The 27,931-nt window shown below is 43.5% G+C and overlaps 1 protein-coding gene across 2 annotated transcripts in view; it reads right to left on the reverse strand.

Moving 5' to 3' along the window:
- Positions 1-6,509: 6,509 nt before the first annotated feature.
- The window catches only part of LOC138592494 (hyccin 2-like), a 46,394-nt gene continuing 24,972 nt past the window's right edge, over positions 6,510-27,931 (reverse strand). The window contains exons 5-13 of one of the 2 annotated variants that reach the window (XM_069663315.1): positions 27,689-27,868; positions 25,133-25,213; positions 22,138-22,253; positions 19,202-19,297; positions 18,280-18,396; positions 15,986-16,073; positions 15,731-15,887; positions 13,558-13,740; positions 6,510-10,859 (exon numbers count right to left, since the gene is read on the reverse strand). In XM_069663315.1, coding sequence (XP_069519416.1) covers positions 10,177-10,859; positions 13,558-13,740; positions 15,731-15,887; positions 15,986-16,073; positions 18,280-18,396; positions 19,202-19,297; positions 22,138-22,253; positions 25,133-25,213; positions 27,689-27,868 — 1,701 coding nt within the window. In that variant the 3' untranslated portion in view covers positions 6,510-10,176. The remainder of the gene's footprint in view (positions 10,860-13,557; positions 13,741-15,730; positions 15,888-15,985; positions 16,074-18,279; positions 18,397-19,201; positions 19,298-22,137; positions 22,254-25,132; positions 25,214-27,688; positions 27,869-27,931) is intronic. The other variant, XM_069663314.1, reaches the window with a different exon arrangement.

Consider the following 27,931-nt stretch of genomic DNA (forward strand, 5'->3'; position numbering starts at 1 on the left):
CGTGTGAAAAAAGCATCTTTCACATCTCACACATTGGCTAAGAAACATACTAAAAAAAACAAAGCTAAAAACTTTAGTGTCTAAATAACGAGCTAGAACTGACAAGGTCCAAAATGGTCAAGCTTTATGGACTCTATCTATCTCATTGCCGTGGGTGTGAAAGAAATTGAGAAAAAAATAATAACTATTGGGGCTACTATTAACAGACGTGGGACATGGGACCTGGATTTCCGGGACTGCAAGTGTACCAAGTGGTTTCCATTTGTAGTACACTTGTAGTCCGGTAATATTGACCAATCACGTCTCAGGCTGCGGCGTTTGCAGGAAAAACAGTCTGTGTGGAGAGCAAATGCAGACTGAACGCAATGCGTCGTAATGACATCCAGGCTTCCAATCTCTATAAACAGACATCTGCATACTAACAGCTAACAATCTGTTCTAGATCTGAAATTCAACTTGAGATCAATTTCCTTGAGGTTGTGTCACGAAAGCCGTTCAGCGTTAAGATTTCCTGACTTCCTCGAATGCATCAGAAATTATCTATGCGACCTACGTTCAACAAACGAGCATTTTAAAAAGCAGTTTCCTTCTCCTCTTGAGGACAGACCTGACAAAGCTTCATTTTTACTTCTTACTAATCTAAATCATGATGTTGAAATTTCGGCAAAAGTAAGACCCGTTAATTAAAGTCAATAACAAGAGAAACGGTTTATTTATCTGTAAACAATGCAGCACACGAAAAGGGCAGTGTTGAGTGGAAGCCCGTTTATCCCGTTTACCGGCATGTTCACCAGTGTCCGCAGAGGCTATCGTCGTTATGGGACCCGAGATTGATCGGAGGCATACCGGGGTCTCCCTCACCTGACGTTGAAGATGCAGGGGGCACGGTGGTCGATTTAAAAAACACAATAAAGTAAAAACCGCAGCATATATGATAAAAAGCTCAAACAGTTTAAAATGTACTCAATACAATTAACTCAATAAACTGTATCCAGTGTTATAAAGTGGTCTTTTAAATTTCGTTGCAATTTTGAAATGATGGTTGGGCTCAGCAGTTCGCGTTACGGTGCTGATCTATCTTAATGGTGTATCTTACCTGGTCCGCTGTTTTCCGAGTCTTCTGGTTGCGTGGGCTAATGAAGAGATCTGCTTTTGAGGTTCCCTAGCCTGTAAAGGTCAGAATCATGTCTCGGATCATTTTGAACATCATGCCTCACATCTATTGCATTCGATGTATTTGTAATAGGCCTACATGAGAGAAACAGGTCTGGGCTAATATTGATGCAACGTTACACAAATGAGCAATGAATGTTAGGCTACCTAGCTAAGATATTTGGAAGTAGCGTTGGGAGTAGCGTTAGCTTAACAAAGAGTAACTTTAGAGAAAATGTAAACCTGTATTTAATCAACAAGTAAAACGGCATTTATTAAACGTTTAATTATGAGATGCTTAAGTACAGTTACCTGTTAACTGTGTGGCACGAAGCCTGAACAGCGGCTACCGGAAGCAGACTCGCGTTGGTTGCTGGTAATATAGTTCCCTTAAAAAAACTTTTTTTTCTTCACGAAATTTCACGATTTAATTCTAGTAAATTTCCGACTTTATTCTCGTAATATTATGACTTTATTCTCAAAATCTTAAAGTGCAGTTTTACTACAGATATTCATTAATTGTGATAATAATAATTTACCTAAAGACATCTAAGTTAAATGTGTCACAGCCTGTCAAGTGAGGAAATTGTTGCTATCATTTCTTTCACATGATAAATGTTGGGTTGTATTTCTGAATGACTGATAAAGTGGCTACACTATGTTCAAGCGTAACAGACACCTGTCCTACACCAATGTTCCACAGATATCCAGCAGAGAGGGTGGTGGAGTTGCTGTTTATGTGAAGAACCACTTTCGGGTGCATGAAAAGCAGTACATCAATAATGTGACTGACCTTGAGTTTGTGGCTTTGAAGGTTGTAGCTCCAGTGAGTGCTCTGATTGCAGCTGTGTACAGACCTCCAGACTACAGAGTGACATCATTCCTGTCCAACCTGGGAAGCCTTTTGGACTCACTGGAGATCATGGACTGTCATCATCCCATCATTGTCTGTGGCGACTTCAACGAGAATCTCTTGTCAGACTCCAGGAAGCCGATTCTTGACCTCTTTCAGTCCAAGGGAAGCGCCCAACTGATCACCTCTGCTACAACAGATAAGAACACACTGCTGGACCTCATGTTCATCTCACGACGGCAGCAATGTCTCCACTCAGGTGTCATGCAGACCTACTACAGCTACCACAACCCTGTGTACTGTGTCATGTCCTCCAACAGTGCATAAAGATGTCAGCTGGGTTTGAAAGGTCAAGAAACATTTAAAGAACTTGTGGTTAAAGTTAGACTAATATTTGAGTGAATCATTGTCTACAACTTTATAAAAAAAAAAGAAAAGAATCACTTTTTTAATAACACAACAATTTAGACTAAAATAATTATGAAGAAAAAATGTTTTTAAAGATGTATTAATAGTTTGATTTAAAAGACTAAATTATGGAAAAGTGCAATAACAAAATCATGAGTATGTTTACTAAGAGCAATGTGGAGAATATGGCAATTACTGACAGGGATTTAAATTTCAGTGGTCCACAATGATCCAGAGAAGGGGTATACTCTGTGCAGCCCGGCTTCCACACCTTGCCAGGCTGCCTCAGTCTCTCTGAGGCTGCAAGCGTGGGTGGGAGGACCAGAGTGCCCCTTCTTAACTGGACCTGACCGCATTATTCTCCCTGAAACTGACCTGCCTCTTTGCTGAGAGAAAAACACACTGCTGGACATGTTTTCATTCTGGTACGGTGATAACACGTCAGCTGTCACAACTGTGTTCCTGCAAATACTGAGGTAAGACACAAACACAGAGCATCATGTTGTGTCTGCAGCTGAACAAGGTTTACTAAAGGTTCATGTAAACATGATTATGTGCTAACACAAAATATTTGAAGACATTATTTGCTCAGCAGAATGAAATTTGGATTTGGATCTGGTACCTACCAGCTGAAACCCCACATTTTCTTTCCGCAATTTCCCTCTACTCTCTTTAGCAAGGTGGGTGGCCTTGCAGAGACTAGAACCTATGTTAAGTTTCCTTTCCTCTGTGGGGAGACACAGTTCTCCTGGAGGTGGCCTTGTAGGGACTATAACCTGTGTTAAGTTTTCTTTCCTCTGTGGGGAGACACAGTTCTCCTGGAGGTGGCCTTGTAGGGACTATAACCTGTGTTAAGTTTTCTTTCCTCTGTGGGGAGACACAGTTCTCCTGGAGGTGGCCTTGTAGGGACTATAACCTGTGTTAAGTTTTCTTTCCTCTGTGGGGAGACACAGTTCACTTGTAGGTGGCCTTGCAGAGACTGTAACCTGTGTAAGTTTCCTTTCCTCTGAGGGGAGTCACAGTTCTCCTGGAGGTGGCCATGCAGAGACTGTAACCTGTGTAAGTTTCCTTTCCTCTGAGGGGAGACACTGTGTCCACTTCGATCCTTGGCCTCACCTCCTTCAGCACTGTGAGGATCAGCTCACAACAAGCAGAATGCTGCTAAAAACTGTCAATCCACAGTGGACACATCGCTCCTGACCACTCAAAGACACAGTCTACTCACTGCTCCTCCCAGTCATTCTTCTTCAGAGGAGATAACACCTGCCCTACTTGGCCTCACCTGGCTCTGAGGTCCTGGAGAAGCTCTACACAACGACCAGACACCATGCTTGAGCAGAACAGATGCAGCACCTTCAGTCAACAGTGGGCCCTTCTCTGCTGAACCTCACAGATACATGTGTCCCCCTGCCAGTGCCTGGGTTTCTTCACAACAAAGCATTAGGTAATGTTTCTAATTCAAATTTCATATGTGCTTTTAATGTGTTATTGTGTTCATTTATTTGTTCATCTTTGTAATAATCAGTTTTATATACGGCCCTGAGCATATCATCATCATTAACATCCATGTCCTCCTTCAGGTCTTCCTCCAATGTGCTCAACCCTCTTTGATGTGAAGACAGAGAGAGCTGCGAGAGTTGAACATGTTAATGCCTTCAAAGCCTCTCTGTGTGAAGTGGCGTTGAGGTATTTGACAATTGTGTAAATGGACTGTACTTATATAGCGCTCTGCGACCACTCAAAGCTGCTTTTACACTACATATCACATTCATATGCTGCTACGTAAAGTGCCCAACTGTCAAATCAGATATCACATTCATTCATACCCATTGGCTATGCCACCGGGTTCAGTGTCTTGCCCAAGGACACTTCAACATGTAGCCTGAGGGAGCTGGGGATCGAACCTCCGACCTTGCGATTGAAAGACGACCGACTCTACCACTGAGCCACAGCCGCCCCTTACAGTTACAGGAACTACCCGGTGCCAGATCGCCCTGGCCTATTCGAGGGCCACGTCTGGCCCATGTATTTGCAACACAAGAACATCACTTACTTCCAATTGCCAGTGCACTTGCCATAGCAAACCTACCTTCTGTATTGTGACTACAGGTTGGTTGCGAAATGCAGTTTAGAGGAGTCTGAGGATTGGTAGTGCAGAGAATCCTGCATCCACTGTTGCAGACCAGCTAAGACAACATCAACAATTCAAGTTTCATATTTGAATTTAATGTTAATCTTGCCATTATTATTCAACATGTTTGAGGGTGTCATGTGTTTTTTAATTAACACATCTATTTTAATGCTAAAACAATATGTGATGAAATTGTCATTACAACTGAAGCTTCCGTTTAAATATCAGCTCAGATTCTAATCTATCAAATTAGCCAAAGTCAAAATGATCATTTGCTTTCTATTGTCTAATTGTCTTGAAACGCTATACATCTACTGGAATGTTTGTTCGAGGTTCAATGGAGACAAGCGGAGTCATAGCAGCTTGCGCCGCCCAGTGGTTTAAAGTGGAACTGTGAACAGACAGACCCAGGCAGATTGATGAGAAGGCTCTGTGCCGTCTCATAACAAGGACTGAGTGTAATTTTCCAGAGAAACATGCACTCACTAGTACGACAGATACTGCGTCTAGATAACTGTGTGAGAGTGTAGTTTAACTTTAAACAGCCTACGAGAAGCCGCGTGCGTATGGGTTGCTTTTTTTTATTTACATTTTATTTGTTTTTCACTCATTAAAGTTAACTTCCTGTCTTAAAGCTGGAGTAGGTGTAAATAGTTAAGGAGGTCAGCGTGCGGGGCCCACCAGGTCCTGTGGGGGTCAGAGGTGCACAGTAGTAGGCTTTGAGCTGCAACAGAAGTTTGTTTACGGATGTTTGAGGCAAAGTTCAGCTTTCAAGCTTCTTGCATTAATGTGCGGCAAAAGACAAACAAACCAACAGAACTGAAAGAAAAGAGCAAAAATCTCGACATTTAAATAAATGACTTCATATGATGAGTCACTTCATATTATGTCATTTCATGTTAAATTGATTCACCTGCTGAATGCTGACTGTTATTCTGGATATCCACTAGATGTCAGCACAGTCACTGATCACAGGTGTGATCACATGCTGTTGACCAGCTTATCTTTGTCTTACTATTTAACTGCAGTAAGTGGTGATTTTGAGTTAGAGTGGACAATAAAAAGTAAACACTTAAAAAACAAGATGTAAATGTGCATTTGGGGAAATTTGACAAACAAAACCCAATAGAAGTTTTCATCATAACAAACTCATAACAAAAAAGTTTACAGAGGCCAAAGTCTAAAACATTTTATTAATTAACACTGAAGCCTCTATATGAGCTAGAAAAGCCAACAAGACCATCAGCGACAAGATTGATTATGTCATTATCATTTTAAAGCCTGTAACCACCGACGGGGGGTGGGTGTCAGATGAGGCGATTAACTTCATGCTGTAAAATCAGCCTTTTTCCTATATTTTCTATGGCAAAGATTCACAGCAAGAGACACGTTTGAATGTTAAAAGAAAGAAAGATGAGATCTTACATGTGCAGGACAAGATCAGCAAAGAAATAAGAGGTACCACTTTGTCCACAAGGGTCGGCAAAATCAAAACAAACCATAAGTTCCTCGTAGGAGCTTTAATAAAAGTCGTGATTTATTGTTTGGTCTATGAAAGGTCACAAAACAGTGAAAAAAATGTTCATCAGAAATATCCTGAAATCCCAAGGTGCCATGTACAGATTAATAGTGTTGTCTGATTGTTTAACTCCAGTTTCTCTCATGGAAGAAGCTGGAATCAGACAATGTTTCGCATTTATGCTTGAAAAAATGTATTTTTCCTCATAACTTTAGCTAATTAAATCAAAACAGTAAAATAAAAAAAAATACCTCCAAAGAAATTTTGATGGCATTGAGTGCAGTTGTAACAGCTGACAGTAGTTGCTGCAGTATAATGTCCCATTAGGCAGGAGGGAATAAAATATATAGAAGACATAAAGTTAGAAAGACTGCTTTGTCTTTACCCTTTTAAATTTACTTTTCAGAGTACTCCACCAAAAAAGCAGGTCGACACTCGCGTCATTTAACGGCACAATATTTATTCAACAATATACAGATTAATTTCTCTACATCTCAGACAGTTTCTTATATTTATCTTGCTTTCCCCTTTGTACATCGTTTATTTACAAGATTTAAAATAAGTCTTTCTCTCCATTTATACAACATCAATAGTACAGTGTTATCACATCGTCCAGCAGCTTCCCTCGAAGCACTTAGATTCAACTCGTCGCTGATAATCTGTTAAGATTTCATACACGGACTGACGTCTTTGAGCCACCGAGCAGCAAACTGACAGAAGGGCTCAACATGCACCAAAAGTCTGGGTGTGGCTTTCTCTCTGTGAGGGCAGTCAGATGACGAATGGATGGTCCTCTTATTTCACCTACATGTGAGAGAGGTCCTTTTTTTCTGTAGCACCGCAAAGGGTGTGAAACAGAATGGCTGAATGGGGACACTGCTGAGGACTTGCACCTTTAAAAAGTCAGCTTGAATGCATCCGCCCCATCCCGCCCGACAAGGATCGATGAAAGCCGGGACACCAAAACAAAAGAAGGGGAAAAAATGTTGCATAGAATCAATTCTGACTTTAAGAACAGAAATTTTGGTGCTGCCGTTTTTAAAAGAAAATGTGGCTTTTTGATAAACTCCTGAGACCCTTCCAGACCCCGTAATATTTTTTGGTTTTGAAAAAAAAACAAAAACAATAAATAGCTGTACCCTTAGACTTTAACAAAAATAGCATTGTGTTGGATGTGACATCACATAGAAGTACTACTTTAAAGAGACTAAAACCCTGCATTGAGTGTATACACATTTGCACATCTATATATATCATTTCAATATCTATCTTGAGGAGAGGTGGATGGATTAAAGTGCATTATACTGTATGAAAACAAAGCCCACAGCTATCACATGCAGGACAGGAAATGAACTTTGCCCGTGCCCGACCAAGTTACAGTTTTAACTGCCTAAATTAGACTTTTTTGTGTTGATTTTTAGACATATTATTCAGACAAAATAGCGTCACAGTAAAGTTTTATCAACATTAACAGGCTGGCGTTCATTTCCCGCCCTGATCACATGCTAATAACACCAGACACCGAAGGATATTTCTCTATCCGTTACTCTAAGTCAACATACCGTACCAACATGGCTGCCGGTAACCTTTGCAGGGGCACTCTTATTAATGACATGAACACGTCACCAGTTTAAAAACAGCAAAAAGGTGCCACCCAGCTCACAGCAAAATACAGCAAATGGTAACACGGCTCGTTTTTGAGCCACACAGCACAGGGATGACAGCAGACAGACCGGGTGCGAGTGTGAACTGTAGCTACGCTCCTCTTCTTCTTCTTCCTCCTCCTCCAAAGTCCAGTCCAGCAGGAGGAGGAAGAGGAGGAGGACGAGAGGCCGAAGAGCCGACGATTGAGGCTTTTTTTTGGGCCTGTTTAAGGCTAAAGCGCACACAAGGACTCACTCGGGGGAACCGGGAGCAGCAGCTGCGAGGGTGAGGGAGCATGAGTGCGCGGAGGTTGTTCACTGCAGACTGAACTGACTTTTTATATACATTAATCATTCATCCTCGTTTTAAACAAGCACGTGAGCAAGACATGGAAGATGCAACACGACAACCGACATCCACAGTACACAGACACAGAATATACTGCTTTACACGCGAACAGCTACGTAATGATTGTGAAACTACACCGTGTCACAGACAGCTGTGGTGAGCGAAAAGAGATTCATGGCAAAGAAAAGGTGAAGCTGCATCTAAGGGCACGTTAAGCCACACGTCCAAACATCCCTTATTTCGTCCCTTTCCTTTAAAATAAGACCCATAAACAATAAAAAAAAAAGGCATTTTAACTTAAGACACCCAAGCAAAAAAATAATTCCTTAAGGAGAGGATGTGTTTTGGCACATCTGGCAAAGACAAGGATGGGACTCGGGGTTTGGCTCGCAGCAGCGCTTTGCAGGGCAACTAAACATGCAGACAAGCACGCCATGTTCAAATCACTCAGCCTGGGCGAGGAAGCACTACAGAAGGCTAGAGCTAGCACTGTGCGCAGTCGAGACGCAGGCATTTAACAGCAGAGATGATCCACCTCCATGCACATGAGGGTTCAAAAGAAATTGCACTTCAAAAGTCATTAAGTAAAGAAAGGACAAGCAGGACATTTCAGGGGGATTTAAATAATCAGGTTAATCTCAGTGTTGTTGTTTGATATATGAAACCTGAAGACAGTCGTGTTCTTGTTTTGCAGCTGTTTTTTTTTTTTTGTGCACGATGCGATTGAACTGAGAGATTCAGTCATAACTCCTCACATGAACAGCATTTCGACGGCTCTACTTTCAAACCTAACAGGCTCTTTAAATCCTGCGTCTGATTGGGAGACAGGTTTCTGAGTGGCAGGTGAACACACAATGAGGTAGAACATAATGTTTTATGAGCATCCAATCAGAGCACAGAGCGCGACACCATCGTCACACGACTGCTTGACGCGCAGTGACTCGTACAAGCCTCCAGGGGGCAGTAACTCACCGGCTCAGGAAGTGACATGGACAGCATCGACTGACAAACACGCCAACAAGTGCTTTGAGATGGAAGGACCCATTAAATGGTTTGAACCATAACAACAATCCAATATAAAACACAGTCATTGCCTTTAGCTTCAGACACAAACCTGCACATGGTTTTTTTATCCAGTTCTCGCACAAGGTTCAGCTTCATTTGATTTCAAATCAAGTCACAAGAATAAGTCGTTCCTCTCGTAGCTGCACAGTAGTGATTACCTCAGATTTGTCGAGTTAGGGGCAAGGCGAAACTTTTTCCACATTCCAGTTTGGTTTTAAAACAATCTTAGAAGTCTGATTCTGCGGATCAAATTACAATATTATCATGTCATGATTCAATAAACGGACATGGGCTGAAAAGTCCGACTGATTTTTACCGAATCATTGTCGGACTAGGAAAGAAAAACAACAAACTCTTTGGATTGTGATAAAAAAAAACATTAAAATAAATTATATTCATAATTTTTTTTTCCCTAATTAAAAACAGAAGGAAGATAACCAGCGAGAACGATTGCACGTGAGCCCGGGAATGAAAGGGAAGGAATGAAGAGAAAGAGCGATAATCCCCGCTCTCCTCCTCATGAGCGACGGTGAGTGTTATTGCTGATTTATTTTCGACTGATTCAGTCAGGAACTCCAAAAAAACAAAAGAGGTGAAATGTCATATTTCTCCTACAGCTAGCGTGGCATCCACTACGGGGGTTTTCTCTCGACGCTTCTCCTCGTGACGAGAGTTTCTGTGTGGAATGTTCCGCCTCGTCAGACGGGAGGATGCAGTGACACGCTGGACTGTAACAGCAGTTCTTCTTTCACTTCTTCTCGCTCAGTGATGCTTAACCCACCAGCAACGACTGCAGGTCATGATTGTAAGTTTAATGGATGTTAAAAGGGTGGAGACACAACTTTAAGATTCGAAGGTGTGTTCCCGCACACACAAACACACACACGCACACACACACACACTACAACACAGACACAGTAGACAGAAGTTTTCATAGAGGGGCTGTAAAGAGTTGCAGAGAAAGACTGCATGAGGATGTGTGTTATCAGCAGGTATTTTGTGTTTGTGTGTGTGTGTGCGTGTGTGTGTGTGTGTGTGTGTGTCCTGCACTGCACATTAGACCTGTGATATGATCTGCATGTTGAAGCTGGGGGAGCGGGACTGCTTGGTGAGGGGAGCTCCGGGAGAGAGGAGGTCCTGGGCGTCCTCCGGCCTGATGAGGTGCTCCTCCTTCAGGCTGATGGTGGAGTGGCGGTGGGAGCCAACTACCGGAAGCCCTCCTTCCTTGTCGGATCCCCCTGCCGCCTCCTCTCGCTCCTCGTTGCCCCCGTTCAGGTTGAAATTCATGCAGTCAAAGGACTTGCTGGAGGAGGTGCTGCCAGTCCGCACCAGCGGGGGCCCCGCGGGGAAGCTCAGGTGCTTCTTAATGGGGCTCAGCTGGATGGCGTCCAGCTTGATGCTGGCTGGAGGCGACTGCCTCTGGTGGTGCCTCCTCACGACGGCCTGGCGCTCTGCTGACATATCTGCCTGTTTCTCCGCCTCCCTCTCCCTCTCTCGCTCCTTCTCTCGCTCCTTCTCTCGCTCCTTCTCCCGCTCTCTCTCCTTGTCTCGAGACAGCCGGGCTGTGATGGCTTTCTTGATGCTGCTGCTGCTGCTGTTCAGGCTGCCACCCCTCTGGCCCACGCCGCCGCCCGGCTTGGTGCCGCTGGGCTGGCTGCTGTTGGACGCCCCGGAGGAGAAACCTTCGTCTGGGTCGTTGACGTTGAAGGAATCTTCCCCGCCGCTCATACCATCAGCATCTGAACACCGACATGCACAAGCACATACAAAGACAAAGCATGAAAGAGAAACAGAAAAGTGAGATAGGTTGGAAAATGTTGGAAATTTTAAACCTGATTCTGAACAAAACTTCTAACTTTAATGCTATAAATCCTTTTAAACAGTGCAGCAGGTTTAAAAACGTCCTTATAGGTCAATTACTATTCATGTTTAAGGATCAAAATGTAGAATAGCATAATCTCTACAGGGGTGTTAGCTGCTTGTTAACAGGGATGTAAGAGCTTGAACACCTGCTATAAACTGCATAGTGTTATGCAGAATTAGCAGCCTGCTAACAGGCTAGCACTTTAGCAGCTTCATTCCTCATTATGCACCAGAGGGACAATTCAATAGATAATGACCTTCAGCTTTGGTCATCTGTTTGTTTAGGAAGAGTAAGTTCAATAACCTGCCTCATAAAATATCACTGCTGAGAAAAAGATGTCATATTAAACATTAAAAATTAACCTCTACTAATAATTTCTTAAAAGTCTAACAGGCACAAAGTTGACATAAAAAAATCAAAAGAATAAAACTTTGAATAATCCGTCTATGTGTGAAAGCTGAAAGGGAAAAAGACGATAAATTGAGTTAGCATTTTATCAACACACAGATTTCAGGGTAAAGCCTGTTAAAAGAGGAGAGACAGAGGATCAGCTGTCTGTCTCCGTCATGCATCGTTGGGACAAGCAAAATTGGACGACAGGGGAACCGCAGGCAGCACCAGAAGAAAGAAAAGAAGAAAAAGGTCTGGACTGACATGCACATAACATGAGGAGAAGACACATGCTCTCCTGCCTCATCCCTCCTCTCTCTCTCTCTCTCTCTCTCTGTCCTGCAGCGCTGACCCAGCGGTCACATGGTTGGCCGGGCCGGGGGCCGAGACGAGCCCGCCAATCTGTGGAGAGCGCTGAGGCGAGTCCGTACACCTTATCAGATCAATGGAGCTCCAGTTAGAGCTGACAGCCAGTACGGCTAAAAGGGCCAGTCTGCGAGTCCTGCTGGGCGAAGCAATCCCGAATGAAGAGCTAAAAGTTTTCTTCAAACATGGACGCAATTAAAGGAAAGTACCAGGATTTTTTTTTTGCATGTTATTACCTCCGACTTTGCCAGAGAAAAAGACTTTCACCCATTCTACATTCCTACAACACCCAGCATGCATTGCGCCCCTCCCTCTAAAAGGACCCAGTGAGAGACGCTGGAGTGAAATACTACCGTTTTCGATGCAGGGAATGACTCGGTACAAAATCTGAAATACAACAAGAATATACCGTTGGATCGTCTAAAAAATCTTCAGGTCTGCAGTCTACATCTCAAACCTGACGATTTTGAACGAGACATGACATCGGAGGCGGGCTTCCTAGATTGAGGAAGTGTAGTTTAGCGAGCTCCCTGGCCTCCGCCAGATGGCGCATTTTATGGAGGTTTTCCAGGGCCCATTGGAGAAGGGGATAGCGTCCTCCAAAGGCACAGGGCATTTTTTCTTCCTACCATAATGGCATTAGCTCCCATTAATAGCATGATAGGACTGAGGTTGAAAATTGGCGAACTGGCCCTTTAAGGTGAGGAACAAACATGAGATTACCTTCCTCCCACTCACCTGACATCTATTGTTCAACATCTGATTTTGAAATAAGTAGAGGGGAAGTGAGCGATCAATCTACTTTAAAGTAATAACAGTTCTTCCTCATGTGGGTCTTAGATGTATTTCATATTAAGGAATATTTGACAGATGTTAATAGAAGATTATTGCAAGAAGACGGGATGGCACTTAGACAAACACTGAGCATAAAGAAAGGGGACTGAGCTGATCTTCAGTCGGAAACATGTAGCTACCACACATGAAAATAGACACACAATCGACAAGACAAAATGGGCCATATAAAAAGGTCCTAGCAGCTGAAAAGATGTTGATTTCTTCTAACCTGACCTTCTCCTTTGAAATATTAAGTGTTCTGGGGTTTCATGTTTTAGCAGAGATTTTCGAAGCTTGCCGTAGCGTGCGCATGCATGATGTAGGGCTCGTTCCCACTCACTGAGCTGAGGACAACAAACGGACCAAAAATTAGCACACACCGACTGAGAAACAAAATGGGAGGCCTCTTCCTGCAGCAGATGGGTGCTGCTGGCCTGAGTGACCCTTAACTCGTGGTGCTGGCGGTACAGAAACAAGATGTCGGGTACTTTGTGCCAGTTTTGTAAAGCTGATGTATTTTTCCTGTCTATAAATCTATAAGACCAATTAAGAAGAGTTGAGAACGCCCAAGCTGCAGGCGGGGAACTAATCATGCTCAGTGAGTGACAAGGGCAGCAGTCTAGCGTACGTTGGAGGCATGATGAGGAAAAAGAGAGGATATGACATGATGACACGGCCCATGCAAAATGGCCACTAGCCACACTTCCTTCAAACCCAGAATAGGCGACTCTTCCGCTCTTGGACGAGCTGAAAAATAGTCTGGTAGTAGAGGGGTTGTTGGCTGAGGGTCTTAGAGACTGGATGAGTTAGTATACTCTGGGGAAGTGAAGAGGCAGCCAAAATGGGAACGGCAGAGTTAACCCTCTCAAGCTGAGGAGGGGTAGAAGGAGGAGGAGGAGGAGGTGGGTTGGGAAGATACAGATCAAATGGGGCACCTCCTCCTGAGACCCTCTCTGCTCTGAGTGTCCGCCCCTGTCCCCTACCCTCGAATGTGATGGGGGGAATGATGCTGCTGCTGCTGCTGCTGTGGTGGCTGGGAGGCCGCCCTCCTGTCTCCTCTTTGGCGGCGGGGTCCCAGGGAGTGTGGTTGCTGTGGAGGTGCTGGGCGAGGCTAGGAGGATTGACGATGAGTCTCAACTCTGCACCGGTTGAGTAGTCAAAACAATCTGGGAGTCAACAACACAGACGGGGAAACGTGTTTCTTTAGTGGCAGCGAGCCTTGAGCGGTTCGGGCCTCATCTGATCATTTGTAGATTACAAGATAACGAAAAAAGGAACGCTATGGTGTTTTACAAATAATCTGCCCCACTAACTGCCCATCTTCTGGGTAAAATGGAGTCACCACTACAGGCACCATTTTGTCACGTGTTTCTCTTCAACCACAAACTTCTAATTTAACTGGTGGTACAAAGCACAGCACACATTGAATAGACAGGACGAGCAAAGAATGAGCAATAAGGAGCAGTGAGTGGCACAAGCACTGCGACACAGAGACTGTATGACCATAATAACATACAATATCTGACATGAAACACCATTTGGTTGATGCTAATGGTGTGACTGGTTTACACAGACGCATAGAGCCCGTTTACACCTGGTACTAAAATGCATGCTGGGTGATTTGATCCCAAGTGGACAGCTCGAAGTGTGGCTGTCCACACCTGGCATTAGAGTGTGTCTACACGTGAGTCTCCAGTCACTACTTGTGATAAGTTCTAACAAATTCTACATGAAAGTAGACAAGTAGCCTATATAAATTATATTATGGAAAACAACAACTGATTAAGCGTGATGCAGACTTTCAGCAGAGATAAAGAAAGGGAGAGAGAGACATGATATAAGTCAAATCCTCCTCCCTCGCTTGCAGCTATGTGCTATCTCACAGTCATCTTGTCCCTGTATGGGATTGTCCTGCATTTGAAGATGAATTACACTCTGCCTTACTGAATCAATATGAGACACGATATTTCCTATTTTGGGTATTTCAGATTTTCTTGTACAGCCTACTTTAAAGGAGCAGTTTGCCCCTGGAAAAAGCCACTGTCAGTCAAAGCTGGTGTTCTCTGTAATCGATAGAAGCAATAATATTTGAAATATGCGCCATAGCTGTGGAGCCAGTGTGCATTACGCCCCTCCCTCTGAATGGAACGGCCCAGCGAGAGACGCTGGAGTGAAATATTACCGTTTCACTGCAGGCAATGGCTCAGCGAATCCGAAATACGACGAGAATATACCGGTGGATTGTCTAAAAAAATCTTCAGGTCAGCAGTCTACATTTCCTAGATTGAGGAAGTGTAGTTTAGCGAGCTCCCTGGCCTCCGCCAGATGGCACCTTTACATAGTCTGTCGGAGGTTTTCCAGGGCCCATTGGAGAAGCGGACAGCGTCCTCCAAAGGCACAGAGCAAAATTGCATTTTTTACCTACCATAATAGCATGATAGGAATAGGTTGAAAATTGGCGAACTGGCCCTTTAACGCTCGGTTTTCACATGCTTGAATGGACAACAGATATGATAAAAGCAAAGAAGTTTGACAAGACACAAGGGAGAAGTATTAAACTAGATAAAAATGACAGGCAAGTGGTCTGTCACTATACGTCCCTGATTAAGCAGACGAGGGAATCCTTTACTGTGGACCAGGATCGTTAGCGGTTACACTGCTGGTCAGATGCACAGACCACCTCCGAATGTCGACTGGGTGATCAGATGTCAATACGTCTTGGATGCGTTCACAACTGTACTTAGACCTTTCCACCTGTCAGACAGCTCCAAGTAGAGGGATCGGATCACTCAGGATGCATCTTAATACCAGGTGTAAAGAGGGCCAGAGTCTCTTCTTATTGCTAAGGGACAAACACCAGAGAAGTCATCCTCTCACCTAATAGTTCCTTCTTGTGGATTTTCACTGATTGAAAGAAAAAAGGGAACAGCTGGTAAGTTTAAATCATCACTGAACACTGGTCTTTTTTCCTGCAAAACTTTATTGTCCCTGGCGTGCTAAATTCATAACGAGGGCGGTTAAAAAAAAAGAGTGTAATAGATCTGCTCTGCTGCCACATCTACTGAGATCTCCTCTGCACTGAGGCCTGGTTCACTTTGCTGTGTGCTGAAGCCTTGATGGAAGGGTTTCCTGTTTCCAGGGCTGCTGCAGTCTTACCCTCTCTCTTCCAGCGGTGGCGTCGTATGGAGGCGGTGGTGATGGCTGAGATGGAGATGCGGCTGATGGTGGGCGTGACCTCCACCTGGAGGACCTTGCGCCCCCGCGGCTCATTGGGGGCGCTCTCTGGCAGCGAGTTCTTCATGGCGTTTCCCAGCTGGAGTTGACGCATACACAGATGAAGATCAATGAGCAGTTTAATGATGAAACCAGGAAGGTGTGACAAGATTTGAACCCATCATTGCGGAGACTTACCAGTAGAGGCTGGGAGTAAAGCTCCAGCTGGGCTCTGTACATAATGTCCTCCAGAGCTTCCCGCCCCATCTCCCACTCTCCATTGTATCTACATAAAACAAGACAAAACAACAAATGCACGCACACCGGCATTTAATAACGTCATGTTGCAAGCTTGTTTGAGTCAACAGGAGGGTCTGAATAGATGCCTTGATGTCTGAGTCACATCCTCCTGAACTATTATTAGTTATTCAGTCATGCCTGCAGCTTCACTGAGTTTGGGACATATCCAGTCACAGTGATTATATCTCTCTGTCACACTGTGTTTGCTTTACCTGTGCTTATAATTCACAAGCTACAAAACAGAGACATTTTTAAGACGTGAAAATATATTAATACATGGGTGACATGACAACAATAGTTTCAGTCACTGCACTGGTAAACAGATGATTTTAGGGACAGCTTCTAAAAGCACTTGGAGATGAACTTTGCACACACCCAAATGAGTGAGAGCTGTGTTTATCACCTGGCTCTTTGCTAAATTGAGGGATGTCTTTATATGCAGAAAGGATGTAGCATAGCATGCGATAAAGGTAAAGCTAACATAAAGAGAAACATCACATATTAAAAAAAAAAGAAGAACTGCACAGCTGAACTGTCTTTGATGTTGTCCTGCACATGAAACGAGCACACAGCCACGGGGTTAAATGCGTGGGGTTCCCTTTAGACTCAAGATAAAAGGAGTGGAGTGAATGGGCGGGTAAAAACAGCCTCTCTGATGTTGTGAAGGCTGGAATATCGGTCCTGAATACATTTCAAACCTGATCCCGGAAAAAAATAAATAAAAAGGTTTCTATTTGTTCTGATATCCCTGCATGTCCCTCTGTCTTCTTGTGGTATTACAGTGCTGCTGCATCACCGGACATATTAACCTAAATCCCAGAGTGCCCTCGACGAGTGCCAAGGTCCCTCTGCATGTGTGGATTCATGTTTATCTGCCCCTCGCGTGAGCCTGCTCGGGCCAAGGGTGAATGTGAGAGCTCAGGATGGCACCGAGGCTGTTATTCTTACACACACACAGTCGCACACAGCTTGGGTTTTCACTCCAATCTCCTGATTGCTGCTGTGCTCCCTCATGGGGACCATGAGGCAGAATGCATTCTCATTCTCTCCTCCTCTCCTCGCTACACACCCTCCTTAACAGCAGTGACTCCAGCCGCCATCGTATCAGGGGATCCATCTCTGAGAACAAGCTGTCATCGAGGAGACGTAATCAGCTTTGCAACGACTCTCCTCGTAGGGGAAATCACCCACTCCCACAATGCACTGCCGATGTAATCAGTCTGTACAGTGGGGAGCGTCTGTCCTTGGTATGCTCTTAGGAGATTTTCGACATTAGATCACCGCAAACTGGCAAAGTGACTGCTCTCATTAGTGAAGTCCCACAGAGGCACAAAACAAAAAAAGGACGAGGAATGTAGTTTGTAGAGGCAGATTATGATAGCTCTTAAAGGAGCAGTTCGCCCCTGGAAAAAGTCACTGTCAGTCAAAGCTGGTGTTCTCTGTAATCAACGACAAGAATATACCGGTGGATCATCTAAAAAAAAGGTTTTCCAGGGCCCATTGGAGAAGCGGATAGCGTCCTCCAAAGGCACAGAGCCAAATAGCATTTTTTTCCCTTCCATAATGGCATTAGCTCCCCGTAATAGCATGATAGGACTGAGGTTGAAAATTGGCGAACTGGCCCTTTAAGGTGAGGAACAAACATGAGATTACCTTCCTCCCAATGACCTGACATCTATTGTTCAACATCTGATCTTTAAATAAGTAGAGGGGAAGTGAAATGGCATTGAAAACAGCCAGTTAAACAATACTGTCATAAATGTCTTCAATAAAAGTGCATCAAATGTGAAATGGACCCTTAAACTGTTGGACCTGCAGAGTATCCACCTGCAGCTGCAGCCCACGCAGCTTGATAGCGAGTGTAAGCCCATTGCTTGGCTGTCCAGCCCATAACTTTTGTTTTGGTCTACTCTCAGTGCTCTCATATCATTGTTTCAGCTCTTAAAGCTGTCTGAACACATCCCGCTGAGCGCCGAACAGCTGACAGACACTTAGCAACTAGTATGTGAACAAAATGGAGCATTTAGCAGTTAAAGAGTCAGATAAGTTCGTAGAAAAACAGAGCTCACAGAGAGTGAATATTGGACGTCCATTAGCCAGGTAGCCACAAACATGCACATCCAAATATTAATGTTGCTTTGTTACTGCTGAATAACTAATAAGCAAGGTATTATAAGTAATAAGATACATACATGGCATGATAAACTGCAGTCAGCATCTGCACCATGAACTCGGGGTCCAGCAGCACCCGGTTGCACGGTTCCCTCCAAAGCTTCTGCTGCTGCCTGGGGAATCCACACACACACAACCTGAGGAGGGAGAACACACACAGGGACATGAGTAGGGAGAGTGATGCCATACAGCAATAAAGAGAGGTGCTGGAAATAAAGGACACTTATTGAGATGCATCATTGTTTGCACAAGTAAGCTAGAAAATAGACATCAGATGAGCCTGGATGAGAAGAACAGTCCCCTTTCAAAATAAAATACAAGCTGTGAGCAAACCGGGCAGCATTTCAACCTCTTCACGCTCGTAGAGGTCAGGCAATGTTAGATGTTCGGAGGGGGGGAACAATGGGGCTAAACTCAAAGATTAAGTATTGTTCTTGCGCTCTGAAATCTTCACAGCCACAGTTTGCCATCTGTCTAGACTTGAACTTGCTTCAGGCGTTGTCTGTATGCTCGCTCACAGTAGGGAAAGTCTTCACATCCTGACTCGTCTCCATGCTTGTGGTGGAACAATCACAGGGCGGCGGCTCCACTACGGAGCCTCATACTGCAGATTCCACATTGATCCATTTCTCTTAACTCCGGGGCATTCCAGTGTATCCGAGACTCAAACAGGTTTCCAGCTGTTTGACGCATTCACTTGGCCAATCATAGACGAAGTGATAAAATCATACTTATCAATTCCTCATGCAACAAGGACAGTGAGTATTGAGGTCAGTGTTTGGCTGCAGGGCAGAGGAGGTGATTTAATGCTAGATTCAGGAGAGAGAGTAATGGAGTGAGGAGAGGAGACGGTGATCATAAGCTGGGTAAAGAAAGGACAAAACAGTGGGTGGAAAAAAGACTAAAAAAAGAGATGTGCTTTAAACGTGTTTTTTTTCTCACCGTGAGCTCATTCTGCAGACTGACTGGTAGGAGGATAGGGGCATGTAGACCACGGCGGAGTTGTAGCAGAGCATGAGGAAACACAGCACCTCAAACCTGCAAACACAAAACAGACACAATACTGACTCTTATTAGACTCCTACTAAAGTTGAGAACATGCATCTAAACCAGTTTTAGTTCTAATTTGTCCACTTTTGTTTTACATTCTATTCACTAAGTTTTCTGCGGCATTTTAACCGAACCGACAATTATGTTCTTCGAGCAATTTATAAACTCTGAACTGTAAAATTGTCTGCTGAGCAAACTGCTGGCCTAAGCAGCTCTCTTCATTGTGAGCTGTACTGTATGTAGATGCTAATATGCTGCAGTAATCACCCTTCAGCTCTCACACACACATCGGTTGTGTTGAGTCAGGACAAATGCAGAATGTGTGAGGCTGTGGTTTAAATCAACAGATAAATTACTTGGCAATTTCATTGTTTCTGGGATGCATTTGGGTTAACGACCACAGGGTGCTTTCAGATACATTCATTAACACATTTATACCATTATGTAGTACTGCTTTCTGTTTTAAGATTCAACAGATTGGACTCGACTCTTCCGCAATCTGCAGCCAACGATAACAGGTGTATGTTTTCAGAATTTCAGATTAAGGCAGCTAAGGTGCTCCAGTCCAGCCAGAAACCTTTGTTTATGCTTAATAATAAATGTATGTCAATGATTATACAGTAAAAAATACAAACAGTAGTAGATGTTTTTGGAACTGAAATCAGCATCAGAATTCTGTGCAACTTCTCGCATCATGATGTGTATGATGCAACTGTTAATTCCAAGTGCAAAGACGTTTATTTTTAACCCATAACAGAAGAGCGCTGTTTTAATGTGGTTTGTATTACTTGCTCATTTTTATCTACGAGATGAATCTGTTAAAAAAATGAAATGCACGAGCGCTGGTTTAGCTCAGGGCTTAAATCGCGCGTCCCATATGTGGAGGCTACAGTCCTCTGTCCTGGGTTCGACTCCAACCCTTTGCAGCGTGTCATCCCCACTCTCTCTTCCCCTGTTTCCGACATTATCCACTGTCCTATCTCTCTCAATAAAGGCACAAAAGGACAAAAAACGAAAGAAAAAATAAATAAATAAAATAAAACCTGAAAAGCCAGTTTAGCTTAGTGGTAAAATCACACATCCCCTATACAGAAGCTAGAGTCCTCAATAGTGGCCCCAGGTTCGGCTCCCACCCTCGGTCCTTTGTCGCATGTCACCCCCACTCTCTCTTGATCTGTTTTCAAATGTCCTCTCTCTCTCTCTCTCTCAATAAAGGCACGAAAGGCCAAAAAACTAAAGACAAAATAAAGAAAGAAAGAAAGTAAAGCCGGGGCGCTGATTTAGCTCAGTTGGTAGAGCAGGCAAGCCATATATGGATATATAGTCATCGATGCAGCGACCACAGTTTGACTCCCGCTCTCTGCCCTTTGCTGCATGTCATTCCCAACTCTCCAATATTTCCTGTCTATCTTCAGTGGCCCTGTCAATAAAGGCAAAATGGCCAAATAATAATAATAAAAAAAAAAGAAGCCAAAATAAATATTAGTTTTAAAATGAAGATATTCGTCTTTATCTCTTCTAGAACTGCAGGGACCTGAGAAAAGTGAATTGTTTAGAGATCAATTAACACATACTCTGTTGACTTTTTTTCTTTAAAGATAATTTTTCTGGCTTTTTGCCTTTATTTACAGGACAGCTTAAGAGAGATGGGAAAAGTGGTGAGTACAGAGTGGCTGATGACATGCACCAAACAGTCCAGGAGTCGAGCCTCAGTGTGTCGGGGACTGTAGCCTCGGTACATGGGGCGCCTGCTCTACCAACTGAGCTAAACCAGCACCCCACACTGTCGACTGAAAGCTTTACGGTCGGAAGTATCATAGACAACACTTGTGATAAAAGAGAAATGCAATGTAAATGTATTGAAACGAGAACAACACAAAACTACCTGAAACAATGAGTTTTCCCATAACAGTAGAGATCTGAAAATCGTGCGTCAGTATTTGCTGCATGTGTGATTCAGAGTGTGTGTGTGACTTCATGAAGGACGACCAGGAGGAGGACCTGGAGAGTAAAAAGGGCCATAATTGACTCTGCGCTCAGGGGGAGGTAAATGTCCTGGCTGTATATCAACAGACGGAGCTGGCATTTCTCAGGAGCTTCAGGCTTCCTTCTCATAAACACTATCTCAGGCCGAGACACACAAATGGATTTCCAGATAAGCTGTGAGGCCGGGCCCTGCTGAAATCCATTGAGTATATTTATGACGCTCTGCGCTCGTTGTAGCTTCAGCACGACGGCCACACAGAACGACCAGTCTTATCGGCGCTGCCCTGACATGATCAGCTCTGATCGCCCTGATGCGCGTCTGTCTCTCTGTGTCACTGCAAACAAAACACACGTACAAAGTGCAGCTCGGCTCGTTTTGGTGCAGCAGCAGCAGCAGCAGCAGGCATTTACCTGGCAGGATTCCAGCACACTTCATTACTATGCTAAGATTATCATTCATACAGAGCAGGGGAGCCAAAAAAGCTTTCAGGCCTGCTGAATCCGGCCAGAAGAGGCGAGGGTTATGCTCTGATCATCTTAAGAGGTCTTTTTCATCTTGTGGGGAAGGATGAAAGGTGAAAGAATCATTTTGTCTAAAAAAAATAAAATAAGGAAATGAGAGAGAATGATGACGTGCCGTCTGGTGACGCCACCTGTGTTTGATGAGGCTGAGCAGCCAACGACGCTGTCATTTCCCTGTATCCAAAAAGCAACAATGGATCCACTATACGCAACTCATTGACTAATGTCTCTAACTGCTGCAATTTAACCTCTTTGTGATGTTTGTTCAGCGTCTGAAATGACTCCCTCTCTAATAACATCTGGCAGATTCAGAGCCGTACCTGTTCTGAGCCGTGAAGGTCTCCCTCTGAGGGTGGAGGCCGCTGTACACCACTCGGATCAGGTCATGTTGACATAGCGCTCCCTCTGTCAATGCCATGGATCCCAGACTCGAAGGCTACACACACACACGCATACACGCAAAAGACAAACACAGTTAATTAAACACTTGCCCAACATGTTGGCTTTTACAGCTTGGCAGTAAATCGGCAGGGAGGATGTTGCAGGTGAAACCCAGCGGGTGTGCCCTTCAAGCTGACACACAGGGGCTTTGATGAGATCAAAAAGATTGGAGTATGAATTTATCTCCAAATAAGAAGGCCGCATCATTCTTCCATCATAAGTAATGTGTGAGCAGAGAAGAAAGTGGGAGGAGCTGATTCAGAAAGAGAGACCGGCGTGTATGCTAATGCTAAAGGCCTGGGGATACAGCCACGTGACGTGCAGAGACTTACTACAGCAGAGGAGGCATGTTGTGATTCACGCACACACACACACACACACACACACACTCACCATGCGATCTCCACACCCCCCACCCTTCCCTCCATGCTTTCTTCATTCTCTCAGCATGGCGGGAAGAGCCTCTCAAGCTTGTAATTACAGCGATAAATCGCCCTCAGCACACGCCACACACTGTAGTCTCATCAGCACTCACTAGCACTCTCACTCTAGCACCCGCTGAGGGCCGTCGTACTGGATGAAAATAAACTGTTCGCTTTTTTGCTCGGATATGAGAAGGAAAAAAAAAAAGGCTGAAAAAGTTGGAACATTGCTTCTTTCTGCTCCAAAAAACGATCCTAGGTCAGCATGTCCTGTTAAACACCTTTGTAATGAATTCCACCTCAACACAGTAATCAATAGTGTGCACTGTTTTAAGAGTCAGGTCAGAAGATGTGGGGGTGGCACAGACCGAGCATGACAGAGTGACTAAAAGAGAATTTAAGAGGATGAAAAGCAAAGTCGCCTTATTTAGAAACCACAAAGTACAAACTGTGAAAGGATTTATTCCAGGAAAGTTCGTACTTGTTTTCCTGGACGTTGCATGCTAAATATTATTTCTATCAGCATGGCTGTTCTGATACTTGGGCTGGGGAACTGGCCGATAACAAGTATCCCTCCGATAGCAGTGTGATAACGCCAAACCATCACTCCAAACTTTCCTTAAATCAGTCTCTCTTCCCGTCATGGCCTGTTCAATCCAGATCTGAACCCCATTGAAACCCTCCTCAATGTGATCAAGAGGAAGATGGATGTTTATAAGCCGTCGAAAAAAGAGCAGCTTGAAGAGTGGCATAACGTCACCTAACAGCAACATAAGTCTTTAAAGATGCATGAACACTGTAATTAAGGTTATTCAGGGGTTAATTCAGAGTTATTACACCAAATATTGATCTCTGAACTCTTCCTAAGTTAAAACATTTGTATTCTGTTGTAGGGATAGACCGATTATCGGCCGGGCCGATATGCGTCAAAATGATCGGCCTTTTTTTTTTTTTTTTTCTCTCGACGGCCGATAAGAGTTTGTTTCTTTGCAGATTTTATTTAACTTTGTTTTATTTACTTTATAAAACTTCAGGAAGTTATTTATTTATTTATTTAAATTTTCAGTTAACTTTATAAGAGATGTTGCTGACCCTGGGAACTCCCTGCGCTTTTTGTTTGTTTGTTTAATAAACGTATGCTTAAAGGCATTTAAACAAAGTTAAGTGTTGGAGTTTGTATTATTCAAAGTTTTGACGCCAATATTTTCACTTTTACTGCAAATGAATATCGGCTCCAAATATCAGTTATTGGCCTCCTTGACTACTAATAATCGGTATCGGTATCGTTATCCTGAAAAAACCATATCGGTCTATCTCTATTCTGTTGTTTAAAAATGAACCTGTTTTCTTTGCATTATTCAAGCTCTGAAATACATACATTTTTCTGCATCTTTTTGTTATCTTAACCAGCTGTCATTTTCTGCACATAAAGACCTAAAGGAGAATATTTTGTTTGGATGAAGGAAGAAATGTTGTTTACAATAAACAAATGTTCATTTAACACAAAAACAAACCTATAAATAGTAGAACCAGAGAATAACTCTTTTTTTTGCAGTGGTCTCTTAATTTTTTGCAGCGCTGTATATATATTTTAACAGCTGCATAATACTCAGATTAAACGGATGTTGCTGTTGTCGTTGTACGGCCTGGCTCAGTACACTGAAGGAAAAACAAATAGAGCACACAGAACGAGCTGAGCTAACGTTAGCGGCGGCGTGGCTCATGGCCCCGCCTGACGTCCAGCGTAGAAAAACACACCAATGAAACTGCTTTAGTATTCAAATTAAAAAAATAAACTGCCTTAAAATGTGTGATTGGAAAAACAAGCAAAGCAATAGCAAGCAGTATTTGCTAGGGGCAGTCATATATATTTGGTTGTTTAGGCTCCTGTTTTGGAGAAAACTAAACAAGTTGATGTTTTGGGGGGGTTATAAATGATGGTATCAAATCGGTGCATTGACTGGCGTCCTCGCATATACCTAAGGCATCATTTTAGGTTGTATCAGAGGCATTTCTGATACTGCATCTGAATCAGCGACACTCTAACAATTAGACTAATACACACAGAAGGACAAGAAGTGGCTCTGGGACAAAGAGGTTCTTAAGGTGTGCAGCACCCAAAGGCAGTGAGCTGGCCGTCACAGAGAGGGCTGCACAAACTTTCCTCAAAGACATTCATGGTACAAGCTTTCGGTTGCACACATAAAAAGTGACAGCACAAATAAGAGGGATAAGCCCCGGAGCTGAGGTTAATTAAAATGTGCACTGAGGAGGTGTCGTCTTCCAAATAGCCACTTAGGTTAGTCTCTGTAATGCGGCAAAAGTCAGTGGGAAGGAGAGAAAGTCAGAACAGAGAGAGAGGGGAGAGAGAGAGGGAGAGATAAAATATAAGGGGAGGGGTCGGGGAGCAGATGAGACAGACACTGATTGATAGGTCAGACAGGAGCCCCACCTCATGATATATCGATGGTTTGGACAGAGATGGGATTGTGAAGGAGAGGAGCCTGCTGTTGCCGTCTTTGTCCACGATCTCCTGCAGAACCAAACAGAGAAGGAGACAGAGGAGAAGCTTATTTTCATGAAGAGTTAGTTCATGCATTTAGCAGCATGCTGTTTACAACGTCCCTACAATCCACTGTCCCTCACATTGTATTAGTGTAAAACCATTCTGCTGCTACATGTTATTGACTCTGACAGATTAAATGTCACTGGCAGCAACCTCACCACTCAATTCCAATTTCACACAGTGAAACGTTACACAAAGATTAATGCGGCACTGAAAACGATCCCATTTCTGAACGCAATTGCCTGATTATTTCAGCCCGTCACAATCGCAGTCAAAATACTAATGAAGCTCGTTCACGGAGACGTGGAGCCGGGCATTTGTCATTTGGCAGAAAGCACTTGTTATTCTGACTTTGTTCTGTAAACCAATTACGTGCAGCTGAGAGGGATTCAAGTGGTGCGTAAGAGTTATCAAAGTAATTGTTTTTGTAGCATGTGAGCACAGCAGGCATGGGTAACTAATTGAGAGACAAATGTGTGTTTTCTTTGAGTTTATGAGAGTTTTATTTATGCAATTTATGTCAGAGTAAGAAGGTGGGGCAGATTCTGCTGCATCATTAAATACAGTTAAATGTGCTTTAACTGCAATTGCTCTTATGGTCAGGTTTTCTGTCTGTGTGGGGCCGCTGCATGTGACATAATGCAGAGAAAACAACAAACATCAGTTCATCCATCCAAGCAGCCATAATCTAGCTTTTGGACTGTGGTACCAAAAAGGCTTTATCCCTTTTATCTCCCATCGTCCCTGAACGTACAGTCGGTGCAGGCCCCGTCCTGCCCTTCACTGCCTGGTAGTATATCTCTGAATATCTGATGGCGCTGCTGAGAGCAAAGCAGCCTATCAGAGCTTAGTTGTCACTGACCATAGGCGTGAGGTCTATGAGCATGTAGTGAGTGTATGTAGCGGTATAGACAGAGTAATAAATTATGCATGGATATACCTTAAGCCATGCTGGCTGACATGGAGCTCTTCCTATTGATATCTCTGGCTCTTAGCACATTTCCCCAAGGGTGTTTCCTGGTGATGCAATCTATCCCGGGTCTATCCATTAACTGGGCTTTTCCCTGTAGATTGTCTTTAATGTCAACAGACTTGCAGCCTCACTAATGCTCCACCTCTATTAGGTCTAACGGCTTATCAGAGATTTGCATGTTAGGGTTTCTTCCTTTTCCACAGATCAGTTAGAAACTGAACAGAAACTGAACAGAAACTGAACAGAAACATATAGAGTCATCTTCATGGATGCAAAAAACAAACCGTACAGCCATTCTTCTAAAAATATCACAGATTCTATATTGGCCAGCAGCTAATCTGCATAAAGTGTTATGCAATCCTCAAAGTATGATGCTAACGCTCCTAATGAATGATGTATATGTGCTCTATGGAGAGTTGAGAGTTGGGGATCAAAACAAGGCTGGTATGTCATTTAAAAGTGTTGTGGCAGTTTAACAGCAACACCAACCTAGTTAGTTATTTTAGTGTTAAGTTCAATGACAGAAATGTAAAATTTTGGCCGTCTCTGTTCGGCATTTATGACCATAATGATTCATGTATTCATTGGTGTTATTAGGGATAAACTACGTTAATAGACATCACTGCATAAATACAGGAAGTTAAGTTAGCAATAATGCTAATTTACATCAGTAATCCCTATAGAGCTAACAAACACGAAACATGACTTAAGTGACAATATACAGTTTTATTACATGGCCTTGTTGAATACTCAATTCTTATTGGTCAATTGCAGTGTTATGCGGTCTGTTATTTCTGCATAGCAGACCGTTGCTATGTATACCAGACTGTTGCTATGGACAGAGTTCTAATCTCAGATGCTGAAAGGACGATTTAAAATCAACATTTTGTGTCAAATTATGGATTTAAAGTAAGTAGCTGTGTAATAAGCGGGATATTGTACAGCGAGCGAGTCCACTCTGTGTCGGTGTCTGGCATCATCCCATCAGGGTTAATTTTACAACAATGATCGGCTAGCTATACATGATCCCTTACATAAATATAGAATAGCAATGGTGTGATTCTGAAACCTCCTAACATCCTTTCAACTCTAGGGACACAGTTTTCAAAGGGACACTTCATATGACATCAAAATGTTGATTTAAACAACGGGGCACAATTGCAATCAATCCATTTAAAAGACAATTATTCATCAGGATAGTTTGGACGATATAGACTTTTTAGTTTTTTCACTGATCTTGTGCTGCATTTTATGCCACAGCTCTGTTTCTGCAGCCACTTTGCAGTTGCTATTTTGCATCCCTCAAGGTAACCATATGCATGCATTCGAATTGGGGATCCAAAATAGCAACCCAAAAATGTATCTCACAGCTAGCCTGTTTGTAATGCATTATTCAACTGTATATCTCTGTATAAGGTCTTGATCGTGACCTCTCAAAGCCAACTACACCTTTGAGGGCGGACACCTACCAGGTTGTAGATGCCGAGAAGGAGGGCCTCGATGCACCCGTTACTCTGCCGATCCCTGCTTGCCGTGACGCGCAGATACACCCACACCAGCTCAGGCAGGAACTGCAGGGTGAAGCGGCGCAGGCGGTCTTCAGAGCTCCTGTACAGCTCGAACAGCTGGTGGCACACTGGCTCGAGGAGCTGGATTGTAGAGGGGGGCAGAGGTTAAAGCAAATAGGTAGAGATTCTGGAGGGACAATATGG

The sequence above is a fragment of the Semicossyphus pulcher genome, unplaced genomic scaffold (genome assembly GCF_022749685.1).
Source record: "Semicossyphus pulcher isolate SPU_LCO1_2020_fin unplaced genomic scaffold, fSemPul1.0.p SCAF_15, whole genome shotgun sequence".
Lineage (NCBI taxonomy): Eukaryota > Metazoa > Chordata > Actinopteri > Labriformes > Labridae > Semicossyphus > Semicossyphus pulcher.